Genomic DNA, 24,388 nt, shown 5'->3' with positions numbered 1-24,388 from the left:
TAGCTTGCTTATGATCCTTGTAAGTCGCTCTGGAATGGATTAAGAGCGTCTGCTAAATGCTTAAATTGTAAATACTGGTATGCAAGATAAATACAGTAGGTAGGCCTACAGGTCAGTGGGATAAATGGCTACAACCTAAAAGTAGGGAAAATATTGAAATATTGAAACTGCATATTAATTGAATAGTCACTCATACATCGTTTTCCATTGAAGAAAGAATGAAAATACATTGCATGGTTGCACCTGGGACGTATCCTCAGTGATGTATCCCAAGGTCATCAGGGTTTCGGGTATCGCAAACATCATACCCCTCACTCAGCCGACCCAGCCGGGGTGATCAAGTCCCACCTTACGTCCCAGTAGCTAGCCTCGATCAGACCCACTAGGGAAAGACCTGTTGGAACCACTCCGGAACTACTCTGCCGGGACTGGGAGGCACAATTCTGGCATGTGGAGGGACATGGCTCTGTGGGTTGACTCCTGTCCGGGCCCCTCCTCTCACCAGGTCCACTCCTGCTCTCACCAGGTGCAGCCAGTGTGCGTTGCACCAGACTCCCAGCACCAGACACTTCATCCACCTCGGCAACGGTGGTACTGCAGGCTCTGCTTGCGGCTCGAATGGCCCTCCTAAAGGCCTCACCGGTCACCAGACTATACCTGGTTGTCACATAGTCTATTCCTATGTCACTATAAAATGTATAAACGAATCAGAACGAAAATACATTGCATGGATGCACCTGGGATGTATTCAGTGATGTATCCCAAGGTCATCTGTGTTTCGGGTCTCGCGAACATCATACCCCTCGGGTGACCGGGTTATAGGGTCACCCTAACCTACTGTAGTATAGGTGACGACCTGTGGCCACGACTCAGTTCAGCTTGTTACCTGCTGTGCCACATATGCACTAATACTTGTTTACATCATGGATGACCCTGATGTAAACAAGTCTAGGTGCTTTTTCTGGTTTTATCCTCTTTTGACCTGTAGGCTATACCAATATATATATCAATGACAATGGATCAATCATACTGTAGTTGTAGAAGCCTAGGTGACCGCAAGTTCAGCTTGTTACTGTTACCTCTGGTGATGCGAGGTGAATGTGCCATTCAATTATTGCCATTTACTCTGTCTGTAGGTGACGAACTGTGACCGCCAGTTCATCTTGTTACCATGGTTACTAAAGCACGCGTATGTAGTCGTGCAGAAGCTCCAGTTGGGGGCGCAGTTTCATAACATCTGTAGTCAAGTGTGAAACGCACCAGTCAGGTAGCGTAGATAGATACATAATCGAATCGGGCACACTTCATCACAACGGAGGGGTAACCCAGCAGAGCTGAACCACGCCGGCTGCACAACGGGTCCCACTGCCTAAGACGGTTTGGGCAAAGATGGTGGTTAAAAACAGAAAACAGACTGGGAAAACGCAAGCAACCCAGGCTGACCGAGAGAAGAGTGCGTTTGTTGTTCCTCTTTCTGGCAAAAGTAGACGAACAGGCAAAGATGGAAAAGGTTCCAACGGGTTTCTTCCAAACGGACTGTCGAGCATCAGGATCAAACTGGGACTGTCTCCCTCTGCTTTCATGAAGCTTGGAATCACTCTGCTTCTCGGTAAGTTCACGCAGAGAGAGAGAGAGAGAGAGAGAGAGAGAGAGAGAGCGAGAGACGTGGCTGGTTGGTTGTTAGCTTCCCAAGCTAGCCGACGCTTGGCTTGTCTGTCTTCAGATCTCCACTCCACCAGTAGCGTTAGCTGATTTGCTAAGTTAGATTTCGTGCCCACTGCCCACATCTCAATGATTGCTAATAGCGCTAGCTAGACTAGTGTAGCTGTCATTTCAAAGCGGCACTGGCACTGCTGTATCAACCTCATTCTAACTCGTTGGAGTTAATGCAAACGTCCTGATTTGTTGTCATCCCAAACTAAGTAAAACATAGCAGCCACGGTGCCACCAGGGTCCTACATTGGTAATCAACAGATTAAACCACCAATGTGTCCTGTACCAGGGCTAAGTAAGCAGCCAGACAACTTTTACACATTAAAATCATCACTTTTAATGTAATTGATGGATGGATATAACACGATTCTTCTTGATGCAGCAGAGCAGAGTAAAATGAATACAAGTAAAAGTGCACAATATAAAATGCAGGAACAAACCATACAACTTGAACAATAGTATCAATATGACTTTACAATTGGATTTTGTACATGGTTATAAATGTATACATTAAACACTGAGGAATGTATTGTGTATAATCCTAGTCTTATTGAATCCAACCCTAAAATAATTTGGGTTTGATGGCTGTGACACTGATCTTCCATGACATCCAAGTTTATTTCAAGTTATCTCTGTCTTTATTCACAGCTGTTCTGGCTGGGTATCTCCATTGGTAAGCCATTATTTGTTTTCATTTTGTTGATATATTTCCATACCAGCAATGCATAATACTTCTACAATAAATCGTCCCCTCTCTTATGATTAGGTATCATCTCACGCTGCTCTTTGAGAATGACAGACACTTTTCACACTTGTCTAACCTGGAGAAGGAGATGGCTTTTCGGACTGAAATGGTACAATTGAAATAATTCCCTTGCCATTCTTTTTTGTTCAGCATACTTTGTTTTCATATCGGTATTATGTGGAACATAGCTCATAGTATTATACATTGTTTCCCTCTAGCCGCAATATGCAACATGAATGAATCTAGTGTTGCAATACCCTCCATTGACAGCCCATTGATCCAAATCGAATTTCCGATCTGCTTCTATTAAAAACAACGTTAAACTAACCAACATTGCAGTTGTAGGGCAACTGGGCAAGCTTGAATTATCCTCTTTCAATCTGCAAAGCGTTTGCTTCATAAAAATCCACCATAGACATGTTATGTGCTACTTTCTGCTAAGAAATTCCGTGCTGTAATAATGTTTTGGAGTGTTGGAGTTTGGAAGTGCTCGTTTTTATTAGTTCATGCTGCTGCTTCCTGCAGTATGTGCAAATTCGAAACGGGTGGTACGCAGGGCCGTTCAGTGACTTCAACAAGCACTTCCAAACGCCAACACAAAAATATTATCACTTGCACAGTATTTCTTGACAGAAAGTAGCTCATAACATCTCTACGGTGGATTTTTAAGAAACAAACGCTTTGCAGATTGAAAGAGAATAATTCAAGCTTGCCCTACAGCTGTAATGTTGGTGAATTTAACATTGTTTAATACAAGCAGATCGGAAATTCGATTTGGATGAATGGGCTGATAATGAAGGGTATTACAACTATTACAATTGCGGCTAGTTTCCCTCGCAGTCACTAAAAAGTACCTAGTGTGTTTTCAGGCACAAAATGAAGTTGTCCTTTAATGACCCTGGCGGTGGCATCATACTATGTAAATAAGTTGTTTCTTCTTTCACTGGATTGTCTACGATGTAGTTATCGTTATAGTGCTCAGTGTGAACAGTCCTTTATACCTGATTATTCGTAGTTGCGTGCCGATGTCGCACACAGAAAATAGCAAATAGCAATATCAACAAGCTCACAATTGTGAGCTTGTAGATCGGCTATTTTTGGTTTGAGACACGATGCAAGTATAAATCAGGCTTTATTGTGCGTCTCTCTCTGTGTGACAACATGCCATGTCTATGTATGTCTTTCTTTTGTTCCAGGGCTTGTACTACTCTTACTACAAGACCATCATTGAGGCACCCACCTTCCTGACTGGCCTCCACATGGTCATGAATGATCACCTGACGGAGTACCCCCTGATTATTAACACATTGAAGAGATTCAATCTCTATCCTGAGGTAATATTAATTACTTAGTATTCAACTAAAGCCAATATTTCTACTACACTCTTAATATTGATTAATGTGCATACTGCATATAGAGAAACGCAGGACTCGTTAAAAAAGCATGTGTGCACAATACACCACATTTGCACCAAAATAACCCAGTCATTTATTTTGTAAGACTTTCATGACATGTCAAATCTCTAATAATAATAATAAACATAACTAGAAGAAATTCGGTAGCGATAAGGCAGGATTCTTGAAGGAAGACTCGTACGCTGAGTTGTCTGTACTCGGATTCAAACCCATGACTTTGTGTCTCGAAGGCGAGAGCCCTACCTACTGAGCTAGAGCTATCCGGACACAATCAGTTGTTGTATTGTTAACAGCAAAATCATTCAAGAAAGCAATAAGCAAATATACTTTGAGTACCAACGCATAAGTACTCCAACAGATCTACATAAACCTGGGATTTGAACTCGGGCTTCCCACCTGAAGTCCAACATCTTAACCACTAGACCGAAGGGATATCAGACTTTTGACTCTGCTACACTCACCTCGCTTTTGACCTCCTGTTTTTTTAAGGCTGGTTTCAGTGCTATTTGGCATGACCCGCTACCATACTGTAAAGTTGCAAAAGCATACAACGCTGCATGTATGTATTCGGGACAAAAGAAGAATTTTCACAAAACGGCAATTTTCATAAAACCCTCACTTTTTCACTTAAAAAACGTACTATAATTTCCCATGTCTGTATAGGTCCAAAGTTCACGTGTCGAACTTTACGTGCATGTTGATAAAAAATCCTGGGAGGAGATGCATTTTAATTGATTTTCATATTATTCAAAATGGTGGGTGATCTAGTGGTCAGAGGTCAAAAGTAAGATGAGGAGATGCATATGTGTATTGAAGATTCATTGCCGACGGTCAAATGGTTCATGAGCTATGTGTGGTCAAAGTATGCATTTTCAATTGAGTGCTATAGCGCCACCCTTTGGCCAATGGTTGTGGGCTTCGCATCCTCACCGTTTGGCATGGCCCTCTACCATATCTCCAAATTTCGCGAAAACCGACTAAAATTTACTTTCTTACTAAATATTTTTATATAAATATTTAGCTTTCTTTGTCTTTATGGGGCAGTCAAGTACTCAAAATGACAATGCAATAACAGGAATGACGACTGGGATCAGTAGCATCATAAACAAAACAGTTTTAGTCATTTTGGCTTGTTTGTATCGAAACCATTGAAACGGCTGAAATGCAATGGCCACAAAGCCCAGTGACGGAAAATGACTTGCCAATATACATACCGGTATGCTATCAGAATTGTTATTCATTTATACCCCCCTTACTACCTAGGTGGTCTTGGCCAGCTGGTACAGAATCTACACCGGTACAATGGATTATTTTGGGATTCCTACAAAGATGTGCTGGTCTATCAACAGGGGAGAGGGGCTGGCCCCTGTCGACAGCTGTGAAGGTACAGTCTGTCACCATGACACTCAGCAATCACACTCGTGCATGTGCCAGGGCATACACACACACAACCGCCCGCCCGCCCACACACAGACACAAATATTCACCGACCAATAACCTGGAACTACGCATACAGAACACATGCACTACACACACACTGAGGAACCCCTCGAAAACTAGTTACTGCAACTCAAGGGGCGTATGCTCTAGTGAAAATTAAAATGAATTAAAAAAACACTGACAATCTCATGCTGAGTGACTGGATGACTGTATAAACCTTTATGGGTTTCTTTGCCTCTGGCCAGATACCATAAATCCAGCCCTATGGTGAGACGGCAGTTCATACAAAATACATCATCATTGAACCAAATTTGCATTGTATATTCCAGACGTCGCTTTTCTTACAAGAAATGCGGTAAGGCTGAATTTACATTTTCTCAAAATATAATAATCATCTTATTAATATTGAAAATTAATTTGTTTCACTCATTTTTTTATGAAGTCTGGTTTAGCAGGGAAAGACAGATCAATTATCTCGGGAAACTCGGTTTATCAAGTGTACTTTTCATGTAAAAGTACTTAATTTCTGTGCAACAACTGTAAACATGCTTTCTTCTTTAGAACCTAGCTAGGGTTAACGTATAAAAAGAGATCTTAGGGCTCTTTCACATTCACATCAGGACTGTTTGATTAGTTTAAAAGGGACCATGGTCGGTCTGAAAATCCAGAACTTGTTTGTTACGGGTGTGAACGCAGTCGGACTTTATACAGGACCAAATATAAGAAGTTAGCCAAAATAGCAGTCGTTCTAAAAGCATGTTTTTCTTATGGGAATCACTATTGATATGACAGCTTTCTTCATAATAGTAGACCATCTTCTCCCTGTATGAGCAAGCTGCATATGCATGTAGGAGGGGCAGTGCATTTTTAACGGCAGAGTACAAGGTTCACATGCGCAAAACAGATTTACAAGCTATCGTCATGGTACACACGCATGTTATGGTACAGGATGTTAGTGTGGATCTGTTCTTTTCAAGCAGGCGCCACCGCGCAAGCTTCTGTTGAGGTTTTGTAGTGACGTAATTTTCAATATAAATAGCTTATTGTGTAAGTAGAACAATTTGGCCTGGATGACCAGTGACCACACGTTTGTTTACATATTTGGTTCACTTAACAAAGTCCTGTGTGAACGTTAAACAGACTAAAAGCTAAAAGCAACTTTAAACATTTGGTCCCTGATCCGGACCTTCTAAATAAACGATATTTGGGTGTGAAAGTGCCCTTAGAATAGACGTAGACCTATTTGACAATGCAGATACATAATTGCCTTCCTTCCTTAGTGTATTCACTAGCCCCTCTCATTTAAACATAAACAAAAAGGATTATTAGATTATTTATTTTTTAAATGGGATTTATTAATTAATTCGATTGATTTATATTGTGGCCTGTTTGAATCCATATATCACGATTTACGATATATCATTACATGCCTACTATTTGCCTGTTGTTTATTTGATTTCCTATTATGTACAGTAATTTGCATGTGTGCATGTGTTGGTGATTGACCAAAAATGCAAAATTAAGTACATTGTTCTACTGCTACCATTATGCATTATTTATGGCAGTAGCAATCTTTAGGGGTCATTTATTTTAGAAAATTTGTCCTAGGGATTTATTCTCTCCATCATATGATGTCAATTCGCCATCCTAGGTTACAATAATAGCATTGCATTTGCCTAACAAATGGTTTTGAAAAATAAACATATCCTCAAAACCAATTATTTGAATAATGAATTATTCCTGCCTATTAGGAATGGGCGATCCAGCATACTTCTACGTGACGATTGTATTCCTGCTGAACGGCCTGATGATGAGTTTGTTCTTCATTTATGGCACGTACCTCAGGTAAGTCTGTACCTCTGGTCACTTTGACCCTTATCTTTACCTCAGGTAAGTCTGTACCTCTGGTCACTTTGACCCTTATCTTTACCTCAGGTATGTCTGTACCTCTGGTCACTTTGACCCTTATCTTGTTATGGTCTTTTTTTCGAACGACACGAACGCCGCCGTAGGCAGAGACTCCAGACCTGAATCGCCAGAACATATTTTCTTAATGGGCGTGGCTAGCGATTCAGGGCTGGAGCCAGGCTAGGTCAGATGGGCACGAGCCAATCATTGGCCAATCGTTACTGTTACTCAGATCATTGATTAATAACGTGCTGTACAAAAAACAAAAAAGGAACCTGTATGTCTTGTCTTCCCAGCGGCAGTCGGCTAGGAGGCTTGGTTACAACTCTGTGCTTTTTCTTTAACCACGGTGAGGTGAGTGTACATCTTATTTGTTGAATGCCTAAAATGCAGAAACAGAAAATGAATCAATAATTTGCTGAACTTGAGGCTGGTTAATGAGAACTCATTACAGTAGTCAAAAGGGTGCACAGTGAACAGCTGTGTGTGTGTGTGTGTGTGTGTGTGTGTGTGTGTGTGTGTGTGTGTGTGTGTGTGTGTGTGTGTTCCCAGAGCACCCGTGTGATGTGGACCCCCCCCCTGAGGGAGAGCTTCAGCTACCCCTTCCTGGTGCTGCAGATGCTTCTGCTCACCTACATCTTGCGGTAACTCGTCTCCCCTTCTCTCTTCCATTGATACAATTTTAATTCCAGTTATTATGCAAGATGTTTCATGACGATCACTAGCTTGGACTATTTCAAAACTGGGAATCTCTTTTTATTTAAAAAAAGAAAGTAATTATAATTCCCAGAAGAACTGGGAGGCGGGGGGTGCGCTGCCCGGACCAGTGTGTTAACCAGGTCTTCGCATTTTATAGTGCTTCAAGCTCCAAGTCTTAGCGGGTCATTGTGTAAGGCGAGTATGTTTTATATTCTGTGTCTGTCTGCAGTCTTAATTCGTCTTTCCTTATCTGCCACCACCCTCTGTCTCACCACCACCAGGGCACGGAACCCAAGCAAGATGGCTATGGTTGGCCTGGGCATCTCCAATGTGTGCTTCATGCTGCCCTGGCAGTTCGCCCAGTTTGTGCTGCTCACTCAGGTAATAGAGGTTATAGTGAGATGGGAGAGATTAGAGAGAAAATGGAGACGCAGAGTTGACTGTGGGCAACAGCAAGGAATGGAGACGAAGCACACGCCAGGGAATAAAGTGACAAGAGAAAGAGTTGGCACAAAGACCCAGAAACTGCACATGAGAAAATAAATGTAATGAATGCTGACCGGTACATAATATCCATTATCTGATTATGTATAGAGGATATGCGTGTGACATCATCATTATACCCGGATGTTATGTGGGAACGCCTACTGAGTGGCAAAAAACGACTTTCTTGCCACTCACTTTATGCATGTGCATACCCTCTTATTTATTTGTGTATGTATGTCACATTGCAAAGAATTAGGAAGACATAGTAGTTGTTGACATCTTCAGTTTATTCAGTGACAGTCAGAAGCAGAGAACCAGAGTCCCAGAGTCCAGCTACCATCTCTCACACAGTTCTCGGTGACATCCTTCTTCTTCCTACTCCGCTCTCTCTCCCTCTCTTTATATCTTCCGAGAGGGAGAACTCATAGTCCACTGGCAGCACATCCTCTCCCGTCCCCAGAGACAGGGAGAGGTGCCCAGTACATGAAGAACTGCACGTCTGGAAGTTAACACAAGGCTTGCACAATTATGTCTATATGATAAAAATCATAACACTATGTGACTAGGAGTACCAGTAGGGGCAAAAGTGGTGCTGTTGTGCCAGAAACAGAGACAGAGAGATAGTGCTGTACTGTTGCCTGCTAATGAGAGAGAGGGGGGGGGGGGGGGGGCAGGGGGAGAGGAGTTGCACCACTCAGTTCACAAACTTCACACGGGTGGTGAGATTTTTACTTAATTGTCTCCTTTGTTTGGTATTGTTGGTGGAAGAGATTGCTTCAAAGAAAAAAGCATATTGTGTGGAGGTTATAAAATTGAGACGGTGCAGGAGGAAGGAATGTGTGAGAGATGCAAAAAGAGACATTTGGAGATTACATATCAGAGGTTGGCTGGGAGAAGGTGACACCAAACCTTACATTGTAATATAAGGTTTAATGTGTTGCTTGAAACTGTTTGATTCACATTGTGAAGCTAGCCCTGTTAGGGCGGCCCTGCAGTTTCTACTGCACCATCTGAGCAGCTTAATGTGGTAAAGCTAATGCAAGACAAAGACTCATTAAATCACACTGATCCATTTCTCACTATTTTTAAACCGCTAATGAGCCCATTTCTCCACAGCTAAGCTTAGCGTTATGTGAGACAAAATGTGCTTGTACGGTAGGCATTATTGAGCCTCTATCAAAGCCTTGATTTGTCGGTTGAGTCATATGGCTGTGCTCAATCTGTGTCAGAAAATGTCCCAGCGGTGCAATGCACCGACTACTGTGAGCAAATCATTTGCATGTTCTAGGGAGTTGATGTGTGTATGCCCTCTGCGTATTATTGATATTTGTTTTTGTGTGTTTCAGGTGGCCTCTTTGTTTGCCTCATACATCCTGGGTTACCTCAGCCCCACCAAGATGCAGTCCATTCTGGTGACTCACATGGTAGACAACGTTACCAAACAAGACACGAATAGTTCTATTTTATTGTTATTGTTTTGCACGATGATAAACAAGAAAAGTTGATTGGTAACACACATTACTCTGAATTCACACCAGCAGTGGCATTTAACTGGCATGTTCTGAACAAGGAGAGACACTTTACCCACCACGGCAGGAGGTGGAACAAGCAAAAAGCAGAGTGACAAAGTTGAGAAAAGTAAAGATGTGTGGCAAGACAGAACGGCTTGCGCACTCGAACACTTTAGATGGACAGCAATGGAGTATTGTATGGAAGTACTGATTATTTATACAGTTTTAAATTGGAACAGTGGAGATCTTTCTGGACCACAACTCGCTTATTTACAAGGATGCCAATCATACCTCCCATTTTGTGAAAACTGAGAAATAGAAATGGTTGCTGCTGGTGTGAATGTAATGTAATGGAAGGAAATGTGACTAACTTGTATAGGTGGAAAGAAACCATTTGAAAGCATCTTGCTAAACTAAAGTTCTACTGATGTTGTATCGACTGGCCATTTTTGGTGTTCGCACACCACAAACCAGCGCATAACCATGTATAAATCAGGCTATACTTTGTGTTTGCAAACTCTGCTTTACCCTCAAAGTACTTAGGTCGGCGTGCCAAAAAATCTTGTTTGTTCTGCCATGGACAGAAGTGTGACTATGTTTGTCTGTGAGCAGCATTCTGTGCTTTTCCGTCCTTCTCCACATTCTTCACATGTAATCGTCTCAGCAGGCCAGGTCTGTGTGCTCGACTGATAAGCAGACTGCAGTAGCCGTCCCTTTGTATTAAGATGGTGGAGATTTGTTAGTGGGAGGACATATGGTTCTGCATAATTCAAAAGAATATTGTTGCGAGTGTGTATCTGTCTGGGAGATATAACATAACATGTTCTACTTTACTGGACACATTAAAATATAGGCTTGTGTTTCCTGCATGTCTTGGTTCTTCCATCCCCAGTGGGGTGAGGAAATGTCAATCATTATACCGTGCAAATTTTCAATGTGGGATTAAGAGTCAAACTTGCCATTGAATACAGAGTGTGTTTGAAAATGTATATTCTAATTATTATACTAATACAACTACAGTACATATCCCTGACTCTGAGCGTGGATCCATCAGAAGCTATCTGATGCCAGTGTACACTCAACAGCCATATCAAAGAAGCAGGTTCATGATGAACGATGCCTTCTCAACTATCCTGTCTCTGCCTGCAGGTCACGCTGGGTGTGTGCTTCCTCCTGATGTTTGGAAACTCTATGCTGTTGACCTCCTTCTACGCCTCCTCCCTCGTCTCCATCTGGGTGAGTCTCCTTCTACGCCTCCTCCCTCGTCTCCATCTGGGTGAGTTGGACCCGGTGTGAGAAACCCTCATGGATTCCATGCATTTTTTGGGATTGACTGATGGTTAAATTCAAGTCTTATAAATAAAACTGCACATCATGACCATTCTTTTTTTTTTCTTCAACACAACACACAAACAAATAACACACACACACACACACACACACACACACACACACACACAATGCCATTTTGGTCACACCGTAGCTTCACCACTTGAAGTCCAATTGATATAGTTTATAGTTTAGCACTTGGGCCCATAACACCAAAAGATAGGAGGGGGAGTCATTCATGACCATTCTGTTGGCTTAAAATGGAGTTGGTATTGTTGGCATATTGTTGCCATAAATTTACCTAAATAAGCTTTTACTTCATATTTACAGGAAATCTATTTGTTTTATCAGCTCTATACTTCATGTAAATCAATGGCTCAGAAAGTCAAAGTGTGTCTACACAGCCCAAATGCAACAAAACCACAGTTAAACTCAAATAGTTTTCTGGTGGAATGGTCCTAGTATATTTATAATATTTCACATTTCTCAATATTTCTGTGGTTAGTCTGAACATCCTTAGTTACATAATTCTGAATTGTAGAGAGGGGATGGGTTTTGATGTATTTTTCTTTATGCTGATAAAAGGAAATGAGAATACTTTTAACAACACCATATTTACTTTTTTATGATGCATTTAAACATATCTATCATATTGGATAATTCAAAATACATTGCCCATCCCTACTGGCACAATTATCAGTTGAAAATTGTCACCAACACTTAATATTTATGCAAGCATGGCGTTGTTGGGACTCAGGACTCGAGTTGAGTGCAGCGGAGAGCAGTCAAGAAATGTAACAGCATGGTTACAGTTTTATTGGATGTGTAATTGTAACACAATACATTGTATTTGTGGTTATCTATTCCAGCTAGATAATGACTCTGGATTTCTTTGCAGGCCATCATCGCATTAAGGGACAAATTTGCTGAAGCCTTCAAACCTGGCATTGTGACATGGGTATGGAGAAGCTGTGTGTACGTGTGTGTTATCCCGCCCTCCCCCACCCTTCCAAAGTTGGTAGGAAATCCCCATAAACCAAACACTTGGTTGGTACGATTGTCTCCGTCACCAGCCATTTAACCAGCAATAGCATTTGGATGTGAAGACAGTCTGCCGACACCTGTAGATTAGCCTACAGTTCTGACATTTCGCTAGCTATGTGGCTTATAGAAGCCATACTTGCAAGATAATTCAAAAAAGCATTTTCTTGGTAGCTGTCGTTAATTTCCCATCTTGGTTCCATCTTGTTTCTTCCTTTAGATCATGCAGGGACTGGCTTGGTTCACCTCCACAGTTTTGTTCAAGTTCATGTTGTCGTTCATCCTCGGAGCCTCTGACGACGTAAGTGTGTGTGCGTGTGTGTGTGTGTGTGTGTGTTACAAAGTGATATAAATCGAAATACAAAAGGGCAAAATAAACTTCTTCAAACACATTGCTTTGTCTCCTCTTCCTCCTCTCTAGGCTCACATTAGTGGCCTGATCAAGTCTAAGTTCACCAGTTACCAGGACTTCCACACCCTGATGTATACTTGCGCTGCTGAATTTGACTTCATGGAGATGGAGGTACTGTATGGCTGTGGTGTGGTCCTTAACCATTTCTATCTTTGAGCACTTTATCTTTGAGCAAGTGAAAATAATCTGTCATCACATGTTCAAGAAACTGCATCACCTTAACATCCCTCCACTCCTCATCCACTGTACTCACAACTTCCTGAGTAACAGAACCACAAACAGTTAAAGTAGATACATCTTTCTCATCAACTGTCAACACAGGGCCCCCCCAAGGTTGTGTCCTCAGTCCTTTCCTCTACAAATGACTATTAGCCCCTCACCCACTAACATCATATACTTTAAATACTCTGATACTGCCATTCTCGGACTACTCCACGACAATAACTCTATTACGGACTATCAGAACACCATTTCTCATTTTACACAGTGGTGCACTGACAACTATCTAGAGTTGAATGTGGACAAAACAAAATAACTGGTCATTGAAACAACCCACACTGGACTTGACCCACTCCTCATTAATGGTAAAACAGTAGAACAGGTTTCACATATCTTGGACTCAACACTGGACAATAGACTTAGGTTTGATCAACACATTACATCTATCCAGTCACGCTTTCAGCAAAGACTCCATGTAATCCATAAATTAAGATCATTATCTGTTGCTCCTCATCTTCTGCTATTATTGTACAAAAGCATTATTCAACCTGTTCTATTGTACTGTTCTGCATGTTTCTACACCATACTGTCCATGCCTAACAATCAATCTGACTTCCTACACCCACACTTTCTGATATGAACAATAAGGCCATCACACAGCTAGCACTTTCGATATCAAATGAGACTGATCATCTGGACAAAGATACAGAACCTTGCCTTGGAAAAAGGTCCGTTTTAGTAAGAGTTTTGTTACCTCGATCAGCCATCATCATCATTAAACAAACTGCCCAGCCGATAGGATGGTTCTGTATACTGTGGGGACCTCATGTTTTTGTATCGTCTTGGTGTTATGTGCTCTGTGTTGTTTTTGATGTGGGTGTTTGAACAGACTGTGAAGACAAATATCCTTCGGGACAATAAAGATTATCTCAGTTATAGTATTTGACATTTAGCTCCATCCAAACTGTCAGTCAAGGAGTGATATCTGAGTGATGATAAGGTACAAGTGTGTCAGAACATAAGGAACAGTGCGACAATCTCACAACCCTCCCTGTCGCTTGAAAGATGTCAAATGTTCTGCACTGAAAATAAAGGCCTGCTGTTTGGTATCAGTAATTACGGTATTATCTAAACCACAGAGATTTTGGGAAATTTCCATGCTCTCTGAATAAAGAAAAAGAGCGAGAGGCCAAATTCACAGCACTTACTGTACAAAGGCATAGAGCCTGATTGTATGTCACTTAATATGGTGACAAAAATATGATGTATTGTGTACTTGTAGTGCTGCTGGAGAGTGAAACGTGTGTGTGTGTGTGTGTGTGTGTGTGTGTGTGTGTGTGTGTGTGTGTGTGTGTTCATCTCTCAGACGCCACTACGCTATACCAAGACATTACTTCTCCCTGTCAATGTGCTGGTGATTGCTCTCATTGCTAGACAGGTAAGTTAACTACTGTAATCATCCTGTGGCTGTGTCTTACTCATGAGAAGAACAGTTATCTTAAATGTTGTGACAGTTAATACAAATGACACAATTATTTAGCTACCAAATTTTCCTTATTTATTATTAATGGTTTCTTGAAAAAAATCTCCAGCCTTGGTTAAACATTCATACCTTTTATGTTCTGCATTTGAGCTTATGTGTGATGGTTTAGAAATATCTGGCCACAAGCGCTGAGTGGGTACACACAGATAATGTGAATTCTCATGGCCGGGCTGTTTATCCCACACTTCTATCGGTCCAGACTGTCCAGGATATAGTGAAATTCCTAATGGAAGGCAAGAAAGCCTCAGAAGATGATGATATTAAGTCTGAGGATGAAGATGAGTCTGAAGGGTAAGTAACCTATAGGCTCCTCTCTCAGCCTGAATGCATTTACCTGAATGTCTGCGTTCTCATTCACTCATACCCATTTAATGTTCTCACTCACTAATTGGATGCTTCATGGATCGTTGCCATGCAAAAAAATGGCCTACGGTGCCTCTTGACTGTGAACCGTTAGAAGGGTCATGAGCCATGACTGGGCCAGGGCTTGAATAAACAATGGTGTTACAATATTGTGTTACATCATAACAGTAAGCTAGCAGTAGTAGGAATTTACAGGTTGGGTGGTATTCAAGCCAATGGCAACCTCCCCCAAAAAAGGCAAGCGGGACACCCCAATTTGCGGCCTGCGGGACCCCCGCCCCCCAAAAAAGGGCTAGATTGTCCGTGTGTGCAAGTGGTACTCATGGTAATGGCCCCACTCACCTGGTTAAATATACAAATCAGTTTAGCGTCCTTGTAAATTATTTTCTGTTAGACTTGTTGCTAAATCCGTGCTGGGAAATTACAGAACCATTTCCAATCTGCCCTTATTGGGAAAGTCCTAGAAAAATATTATCAACTAGATATGTTTATACAGAACAACAAGGTGCACAACTAATTTAAATCAGGCTCCTCCTACTCCTGGATTTAACGGCTGCATTCGACACAATCTGGAGCACTGAATAGGCTTGTCGAACACAGCCCTGTCTTGGTTTTCCTCTTACCTGTCCTAACAGGCAGAAGCTACTTTGTCAATCCTAGTAGCCAACTTTGAGACTGACAAACAAGTCATCTGCTCTGGCATTCCACAGGGCTCAATTGTTGGTCCTCTAATCGTACGGCATACTATGAAACTATGAAAATGAAAAAAACGATGGGTTATAGCCCATGTTTTTTGAAATTTTGGAAAAAAAAGTTAGCCTCGTTTCTCATCATTTTGGACCGTGGGCTATAGCCCATATCGTACGGCATACTATGGCACGCCGTTTTTCATAATTTTTCATCATAAATGTAGACGTCTAAATGTAGACGTCTAAATGTGTACGTCTAAATGTGTACATCTAAATGTAGACGTCTAAATGTAGACGTCTAAATGTGTACGTCTTCTCTTATGGGGGTCCCTGGCATATCTTTTCAAATGGGGGTCCACGGGCTAAGTAGTGTCAATTTGGGGGTCCTTGACATGAAAAAGTTTGGGAACCACTGCTTTAAACACTTTAGCACTTTATGAACAAAATAGATGGGTCCCCCCTGGAACTCCCTCAGGTACTCCTGGGGGTCCCCGGACCCCACTTTGGGAACCACTGCTCTATTGTTCTCTCTGTACATACTGCCACTGGGAACTTATTAGCGCTCGCCGCTCACAGAGTGAATTTCAACTTCTATGCTGACAACACCTAGCTTTATCTTTCTGTAGCTCCAGATGACCGCTGTGCTCTTGACCTGCGGTTTTACCTGTTTATGGTCTTTACCTCTACCTCCATGACTGCCTGCCTAGATATGTCCCAAACTGCCCTTAGGTCCGCCACTGCTGGCCTTTTCGAGGTGCCAAAAAAAAACAGGCATCTAAAAAATATGGTGAAGCTTTCCTTATTCAATGGGCCGACAGCCTGGAATAAACTCCCACTGCACTTTAGACTACCTCCCTCTGTAGACATTTTTAAATCAAAGCTCAAGACCTACATTTTCACCCTTGCCTTTTCTGTTATACCCCCTGCTTTGCCAATTTTGTTGGTTTTATTCCATTTAGCAGACAAGCAGTTCAGTCAAAGCAGTCCATTTTTGCTTCATTGCCTTTTTTAAGGTTTTTGTCTTATAGTATTATTGATTTGCTTTGATTTTGATGTTTTATGTTTTTTTTTGCTTCTCTTTTTGTTATTTGTTCTGTAAAGCATGTTGGGCTGCATTCTATGCCATGAAAGGTGCTCTATAAAGTTTATTCTTCTTTAATAAATTCTTTCCAAACTTGTGGTATGGTATTCCACATTTTATAGGCTCACATCACATTTATATAATTGTTATAGTGTACTAATGTTTTGCTTTGGTGTTTGTGTTATTTTTTCAGAACTGAAAATGAGTGCCATAATGTGAATCAAATGTGTTAGTCATGTTATGTTCTCCCAGATAACATAACACACCTCACACCTTGTTATAATTGATAGAGTAATTCTGTTTTATTTTTCAGGCTTGAAATGACAGCAAAAGCAGAGGTGAGAATTTAGTCTGTACACATGGGTGTTATTCTATTCAGTGGCTTTGTCACAACAATATGAATACGTGTTTTGCACTCTTGTGCATTTGAAAGCTGAGAGTCCAATCTCTGAGCCTGGCACTGCAATCAACAAACCTAGCCAAGTTACAGTATCTTGTGACTTTTATTATTAAACTCATTGCTGGGGGTTCACAAGCAATTTTCCTCGTGGTATGAAATCCCCCTTTCATACCATGTTTGGGTCTCTTTACTTTCCCTCCCACTCAAAGTTTTAAAACCTGAGATTTTTTATTAATTTCATTCAAAACTCTTCTTTCATGCGATCTTTAGAATTGAGAAGAAATGTCCAGAAAATGGCTGCTTAATTTATGTACATTCATTTTTTTTATTTATCCAAGCAGCACAGCACCTAGACTGAGCTGCATTTTTGGTGTACTGATGCGAAAGTTGAGTTTTTTTAAGGTGCTAAGAATACTGCTTTTTCCACACACAAGAACAGCTGTGTGTACTGTGTACGTAACCTATGTAGGCTACCCATCATCTGAGTGGCTGGTAGATTAGTGACACCCTCAGCCAAGATTTAACAGCAAGTTCTTCAATGATCCAATCTTATTTATAGAGCACATTTAAAACAAAGTTGACCAAAGTGCTGTACAATTAGGAAAAGCAGTAATAAAACATAATACAATACAGTAATAAAAACATATACAATAAAATCAAACACTCAGGAGTACACATTATTCACGGTTTAAAAACTAGGGAATAGAAATTAGTTTTAAGATTTGTTTTAAAAAACAGGTAGTGTTGGAGCCAGCCTGACACGGCTAGGAAGCTGGTTCCATAGTTTAGGAGCAATGACTGAAAAGGCTCGGTGCCTTCAATGATTCACCGTGCCTCTTCTTTTGAGCTTGTTTGGTGACTTACTTGTATGTATGCATTCACACTCTCTTTCAGCTGGTGTACCACAGTCTCCAGCTGGTGTCGTTTACTGTGTTGGCCATACTAATCATGCGCCTGAAGCTTTTCCTCACACCCCACATGTGCATCATGGCCGCCTTGGTCTGTTCTAAACGGGTCAGTGCTGTACTTAATCTACTGTATGCCCTTCATTAGAAATGTCCCGTGTTCACATTCATAGAGGCTATGCTGATGTGTTGAAAGGAAAGGTTATGTCCATGCCACAATTTGTCCCATAACATTTATTTTCTCAATGTGTAACTTTTCCCATTTCCATTTCTGTATGGTACTGATTTCTCGCTCTTTTTTTCTCTCTTTCAATTGCCCACACCCATGTGTGTTAGTTGTTTGGATGGATAGGCGAGAGGGTGAAGCTGCAGCTAGCAGTGTTTACCATCGTGTCCATCATGGCTGTGCAGGGAATAGCCAACCTTCAGGCCCAGTGGGGGATCATAGGTGAGTTCAGCAACATGCCCCAGGAGGAATTGCTGGACTGGATCCAAGGGAACACCCATCCAAGTGAGTGTGCTGCTGGTCATGATGCCATTTTAACCCCTTTGAGCTTATTGTTTAGTTGGATGGTGACGACATCTCAAAATTGATAATCTATCTAACCTTTTACTCCCTGAGAATTACTGGGCACAAACAGATACATTTCATGTGTGTGTGTGTGTGTGTGTGTGTGTGTGTGTGTGTGTGTGTGTGTGAGAGAGACACGTTAAACTGCTCCATTGTTACCAGTGTTAATGTAGTGGGTGCATTTGCAACCTCTGTGTGCTTTAACACCATCGCAAGCTTGCATACAACAAAGCACTGTTCACCGATTGAGTATACCAACAGCCGGTGCCTGGTGGCCCTTCCTATAAGAAGCTAACGGGAAGAGAGGCGTTGGACCTGGCCTTCTAGCGGTGTGTCTGTCCGCTGTCTGCACAACAGTGGGTGGATTTTGGGCCCATAGAATCAGCCACACTGTGGAGAACGATATGACACCGCGTGGCAATGCAGGAGTGGACTGGGAAACTGTTTCCTCTAGTGGTCCACCCTGAGACGTGTGTGTGTGTGTGTGTGTGTGTGTGTGTGTGTGTGTACTCTGCAGAGTCTGTATTTGCTGGTGCCATGCCCACCATGGCCAGTGTGAAACTTTCCGTTGGACGACCCATCGTCAACCATCCCCACTATGAAGACGCTGGTCTGAGGTCAGCACTGACATTTCACTGTACACAGCCGTTTTTTTTATGATGGCAAGATGAATAGTATGATAAACAATTGTGTTATGGCTGCACACCCCTTAGCCCTTGTAAATACAGCATTCTATAGTATAAATCAAAAGTATGGGAATTTTGAATTGTCCATTTCCAGGGCTTAAACTCTTGAGCAAAAGGATGAGATACAAAAAATAAGTATTAAAGCACTACTGTGAGGACTACACTTAAATGAGCATCAGCGGCCTGGCATGTTTAGCATGCCACAGGAAACTTGACATTACTGCCGACCATTTTCCAAAGCTCTTTGATTTCGAGAAAGCCAATGGGCACATTCCATCGACACAGGTAGTCGTCAGGATGAAGTCATCGATTTTTATATTTTGAAACAGTAGGCCATTATCCTCCTATTCATTGATATAACAACGCAATAGCCTTATAGAAACGGGACACAATGTCTCCCTGCTTGGCACTCAGGATCAAGGGTGGTAAGTGAGCCCCTGCGACAAACTAGTGTCATGTCCAGAGGGTTTACATCAAGCTGCCTCACGGCGCTACAGAAACAAGAGATATGCTCCTGCCCTATTGGCCACATGTACTCGGCAAGGCTTACTTACAGTATAACCAACACAATGTAGATCCACAAGCACCAGATTTCCGTAAACAAATCTTGTGCTTAAGAGGCAAATTTGAATATTTCCAAAATTATTATAATGTCAAAACCCACTCAAAACTGTTCCTGTGTGTGGGGAAGAAGGGGAGAATGTTTAGGCCTGTCACAAAAATGCAAAATGATATTACACTATCTGATTGACATTTATACCCCTTAAATAGTGTAAAAGATTGGCTTCTCTAGATAGGGTAAATTTCCGATCACATAGGATTAAATCGATCAGTGGCCGCTTATCGGAGCATCTCTAATTCCCATGCCATAATCTAAAATACACATGCAATGTTTACATAGCAGGTCAACATCCTCATGCTGACACAACATAACAACCTATTGAGCTTCTTCGTTTGTTTGTGATGTAATTTTCCCAGTATATGAGCATCAGCAAGATAGGAACCTAGCCTCGTGTGGCCAGAGCCGCTAGACTGATAACCTAGCCTCATGTGGCCAGAGCCGCTAGAATCTAGCGGCTCTGGCCACATGAGGCTAGGTTATCAGTCTAGCGGCTAGACTGATAACCTAGCCTCGTGTGGCCAGAGCCGCTAGACTGATAGCCTAGCCTCGTGTGGCCAGAGCCGCTAGACTGATAACCTAGCCTCGTGTGGCCAGAGCCGCTAGACTGATAACCTAGCCTCGTGTGGTCAGACTATATCACTGCATGGCCCAGGCCAATTTCTTTTGCACTGGCAGATTCGTTTCTTGCCACGTGAGGCTAAAGATAACCTTAGCTTAACATAAAATGTATTTGAAATGTCTACCTGAAAAGATCTTGGAGGAGAGATAGATTTTTGAACGATTTATTAACTACCGGTAACTTTAATGACGTTTATTTAGCCAACATTGACTAAATTCTTCAGGTACATTTGATGACTTGAGTGAAATCTGAAAATAAAGCCACTAATGGGAACATGTTCAGTGTAGTATATATATACAGTATATCCAATATTATTGCAAAAGCTGTAGTGTAGTGCTGGCATGGTTAATTTGATAAAATATTCTGTTTCCTCTCAGGGAGAGGACCAAGCTGGTGTACTCCATGTACAGCCGCATGCCTGGAGAAACAGTTAAAAGGAACCTGATGAAGCTGGACGTGGACTACTTTGTCTTGGAGGACTCATGGTGTATTAGGCGAACCAGGTAAATGAACACCACAGGGTTCTTAGTTTAAAAAGGATCCCTAGTTGTTGCACTGCACATCACAATGTATTAGACATTTTGGGGATTTCTGTTGTCATCCAGACTGGCAGTTGCAAGTATCTGGTATTTCAGTTACAGGATGGTAGGCATTAGAATGAATCGTTTAGCAGGATGGTACCCAGCATGCACGGAATGACGAATTGGGCTGAACAAAAGCAATCTGTTATTAACTACCCCTTTTGTCACTAGATCGTATGTTTTTTCCCTTGGCTCCCTAATATAGTCTTCACTCCTTTCTGTCCTGTTGTCAGGCCAGGCTGCAGTATGCCAGAGATCTGGGATGTGGAAGACCCCCAGAATGCTGGCAACACCCCCCTCTGCAGCCTCATGTCAAAGAACTCACGGCCACACTTCACCACTGTCTTTGAAAACAGTGTTTATAAAGTTCTAAAAGTCCCTAAAGTTGCCAAAGAGGTCAGATAACAGTTGGATTGTTCTGTTATCTAATCAACACTATCTAGGATTTCTTTCCACACTGGTCTCCATGTGGAAGGGGCCTAAGCCTGTTGTGTCTTGGGGGTGAGGTTCCTTTGCCTGTAGGGCCAGTCTCTCTGTTGGAGCAACCACTGCCATTGCTGCTTACTATTTCGCTCCCCTATGACTTCAGAAGACCCAGGGGTTCTCCATTGTGTTGGTGACTTAGAGAACCCCAATGCCCCCAGAGTTCATTAATCATGCCAGTTGCTGTATTCCCGTTGACCCAAAACGTTCACATTTCAGTTGATTTGGTGCTCATCTATGCCAGACATGAGGCATTGCATTTATTTGTTTACATTTGTTGGTTCTTTTACACAAATTTGTTTTGTATTTGGCTTGAAATTGAGTTATTATACTTGACCCTGAGGTCAGACATCAGTATTTTATTAATGATTTTCATTTTCTGCCAGGACCAATCAAAGATGTCCACAAACTGTGAAGCAATACCCTTGCAAACATGACAACAACCATATCCATTCAGTTGTTATGTAATGTTGAACTGTTCATTATGCCATTATTGATATTGAAAGATTTTCGGTAATACTATATTTTTTTATAATTTATTTGTGTTAGCATTTCTATATACAAATGTGTGCTGAAGCTTGTTGTGACATCTTTTTGTCAGTGGGAAGTGGTTTTTAAAAGTGTTCAAAGAGTCGGAGGGAAATTAAGTTTGGTTCTATAATGGCGGATTCATACTCCTATTTTACCACTGTTTCGGCGCTGTAGTGCCGAAATTATTTTGGCTCATCAGAAATTTTCAGTAGCACCGAAGAGACGACTTTAGGACCCCCCCCCCCCCCCCCCCCGAACCTCAAATGACGTCACATTGTAGGCTCTACAGAGCCGAACCGACTTTTATTCGGCTCTAAAATAGGAGTATGAATCGGCCCTAAGCCTTTTAATAATTCATCTGAATAATAATTCAGGATTGAGGTCTGTTCATTTTGAGTTTTCAGCATCATTTTTATATCCTACGTCCTAAAATCTACTCCATAAATTGGTTTATTTGAAAGTGGATTGACCCCAGTACAGACAACCGTTGAACATACTCCATGATACATACATTTTGCACATGGGAGTCTCCATGTGCAAAATGTATGCTTTGTGCATACCCAAAACATATTTTAGAATATGCTAAACCTTTTTTTATTACGGTATTATTCTTGCCAAAGCCATTTTTAAGTGTGCCAGCTCATTACATATGTCAAATATTATATTACTTCCGGACAGCTAGAAAGTGTTTTTAATCCTGGATTCTTTAAAACAGACTAACCCAAATATTTGGTGGCGGTGAATTTTCTCAAAAAGCTGTGATGCGCTCTCCAAAAGGTAGAGCTCTTATGTTACCTGTAGCCTTTACAATGCCAATGCAGTGAAAGTAAAGTGACCTTTAACACAGTCAAATCTGGCACTGAACTTTGGGGCCACAACAGCAATTCTACATTGACGATAATGTAATACTTTTCAGTCACTGTTGTCACTGCTTTCTATGTTTCAATGTATTTTAAATGTGAATGATTATACAACAGACAGATCTTGCTCAGAAAATGCAGTTATTTGACCCTTACTCAGCAAGTTTTGAAGTACAGTAAATGCTGTTTTTTGACCCTTACTCAGCAGTGTTTGAAGTAAATGCAGTTCTTTGACCCTTACTCGGCAAGTGTTTGAAGTAGAATTGTGCTGTTAGTTGTGAAAGGGTACATGCATGTCCCAAAAATGTATACAAAAGCTCTCTCAATCAAATGTAAGAACTGAAAAGAATGGGCATTGGCTGCAATAGTGAATTGAATTATATAAATGCTGCAGGTTTCTTTTTAGGTTTGTGTTTAAATAGCATCAAGGTACAACATATTTTGATAATACAATAGCATTGATGCCTAAAAAGAATGCAAAATGTGCCAGAGCTTAAGAAAGCATACAGTATGAATGGCTTACATTTGTTTTGTTTCACCATGTTTTAGTTTGATTATGCACATTTCACATGTAAGAGTATTCTTCAAAGAGCCCATTTTAGGGAGTGGGCTATAACCACACATTGTTACATTTTGTTGTAAATAATAATTCCTATGGCAAGCCTAGCTTTGTTTCTTATGTCTTTTATATTATGTCTATTTTGTCTGTATTTAAAAAAATAATAATAAAACCTTTCTTATCTGTATTTGGCCATTTTTATTTTAAGTTTCTGCTCATGCTGTTTTTAAGTTCATGCAGTCACACTTGGGAGCTGGCCAGTACTACTGCTCTGATCTGTTGGACACTCATGACTCAACCTGCTCACCAGTACCGGTTCCAGAGGCCATATTACACCAGTCCTGGGCGACCTTCACTGGCTCCCGGTCAAACAAAGAATCCATTTCAAAATACTACTAAACACCTACATGGCACTAAACAATCTGGCTCCCCCCTACCTCCTCAAAAGTCATGTCCCCTCCCACTCTCTCAGGTCTGGTGACGCACACTTCCTTGAGGTCCCCAAAACCAAATAGGAAAATACTGTACCTGGGGCAACAGAGCTTTTGCTTTCACTGCACCAACCCTGTGGAATTGATTGAGTGAATATTTTATTAGACAGAAATGCAAAACAGTACAAGTATAGTGAAACACTTTGTCTAAATTACACCAAAAACATTGTGGTCTTGTTTCCATTGGGTTCTACATGCATGCCCCAAAACTGTGAGAGATGCCCCCACCCTCAAATTCAAAACCTACCTCTTAAATATTCCCCAGCTATCTCATTCCATTTCTTCTGTTTCCGCCCCCTAATGAAGTTGTTTTTACTTGTTTTCTCATACCCCTCATGTAAAATGTCTTTGGGTACTCAGGTAAGAGATCATCATTATTAACTAAGCTATGGTGAAAAATCAAACTCATCTGAACTGAGTGGTACTGTACTGTACTGTACTAGCTCTCCTCCCTGGCCTCTGTGTGAGACGCTGCACAACAGTGCC

General features: G+C 41.4%; 1 protein-coding gene across 1 annotated transcript; it reads left to right on the top strand.

Moving 5' to 3' along the window:
- Nucleotides 1-1,255: 1,255 nt before the first annotated feature.
- dpy19l1l (dpy-19-like 1, like (H. sapiens)) lies at nucleotides 1,256-23,598 on the top strand. Its single transcript, XM_080768863.1, has 22 exons — nucleotides 1,256-1,609; nucleotides 2,362-2,386; nucleotides 2,480-2,567; nucleotides 3,655-3,792; nucleotides 5,137-5,257; nucleotides 7,065-7,158; nucleotides 7,518-7,575; nucleotides 7,774-7,865; nucleotides 8,202-8,301; nucleotides 9,753-9,830; nucleotides 11,067-11,153; nucleotides 12,145-12,204; nucleotides 12,508-12,588; nucleotides 12,709-12,810; nucleotides 14,285-14,356; nucleotides 14,661-14,752; nucleotides 16,908-16,932; nucleotides 17,889-18,008; nucleotides 18,236-18,410; nucleotides 18,988-19,087; nucleotides 20,775-20,900; nucleotides 21,212-23,598. Exons 1-22 carry the CDS (start codon nucleotides 1,390-1,392, stop codon nucleotides 21,381-21,383), a joined length of 2,226 nt encoding a protein of 741 aa, XP_080624989.1. The 5' UTR covers nucleotides 1,256-1,389; the 3' UTR covers nucleotides 21,384-23,598.
- The last annotated feature ends 790 nt before the right edge of the window (nucleotides 23,599-24,388 follow it).

The sequence above is a fragment of the Protomyctophum bolini genome (assembly GCF_963924005.1).
Source record: "Protomyctophum bolini genome assembly, chromosome: 7".
Classification (NCBI taxonomy): domain Eukaryota; kingdom Metazoa; phylum Chordata; class Actinopteri; order Myctophiformes; family Myctophidae; genus Protomyctophum; species Protomyctophum bolini.
The sequence above is the reverse complement of the archived record's forward strand: the minus strand, read 5'-3'. Positions and strand labels throughout refer to the sequence as shown.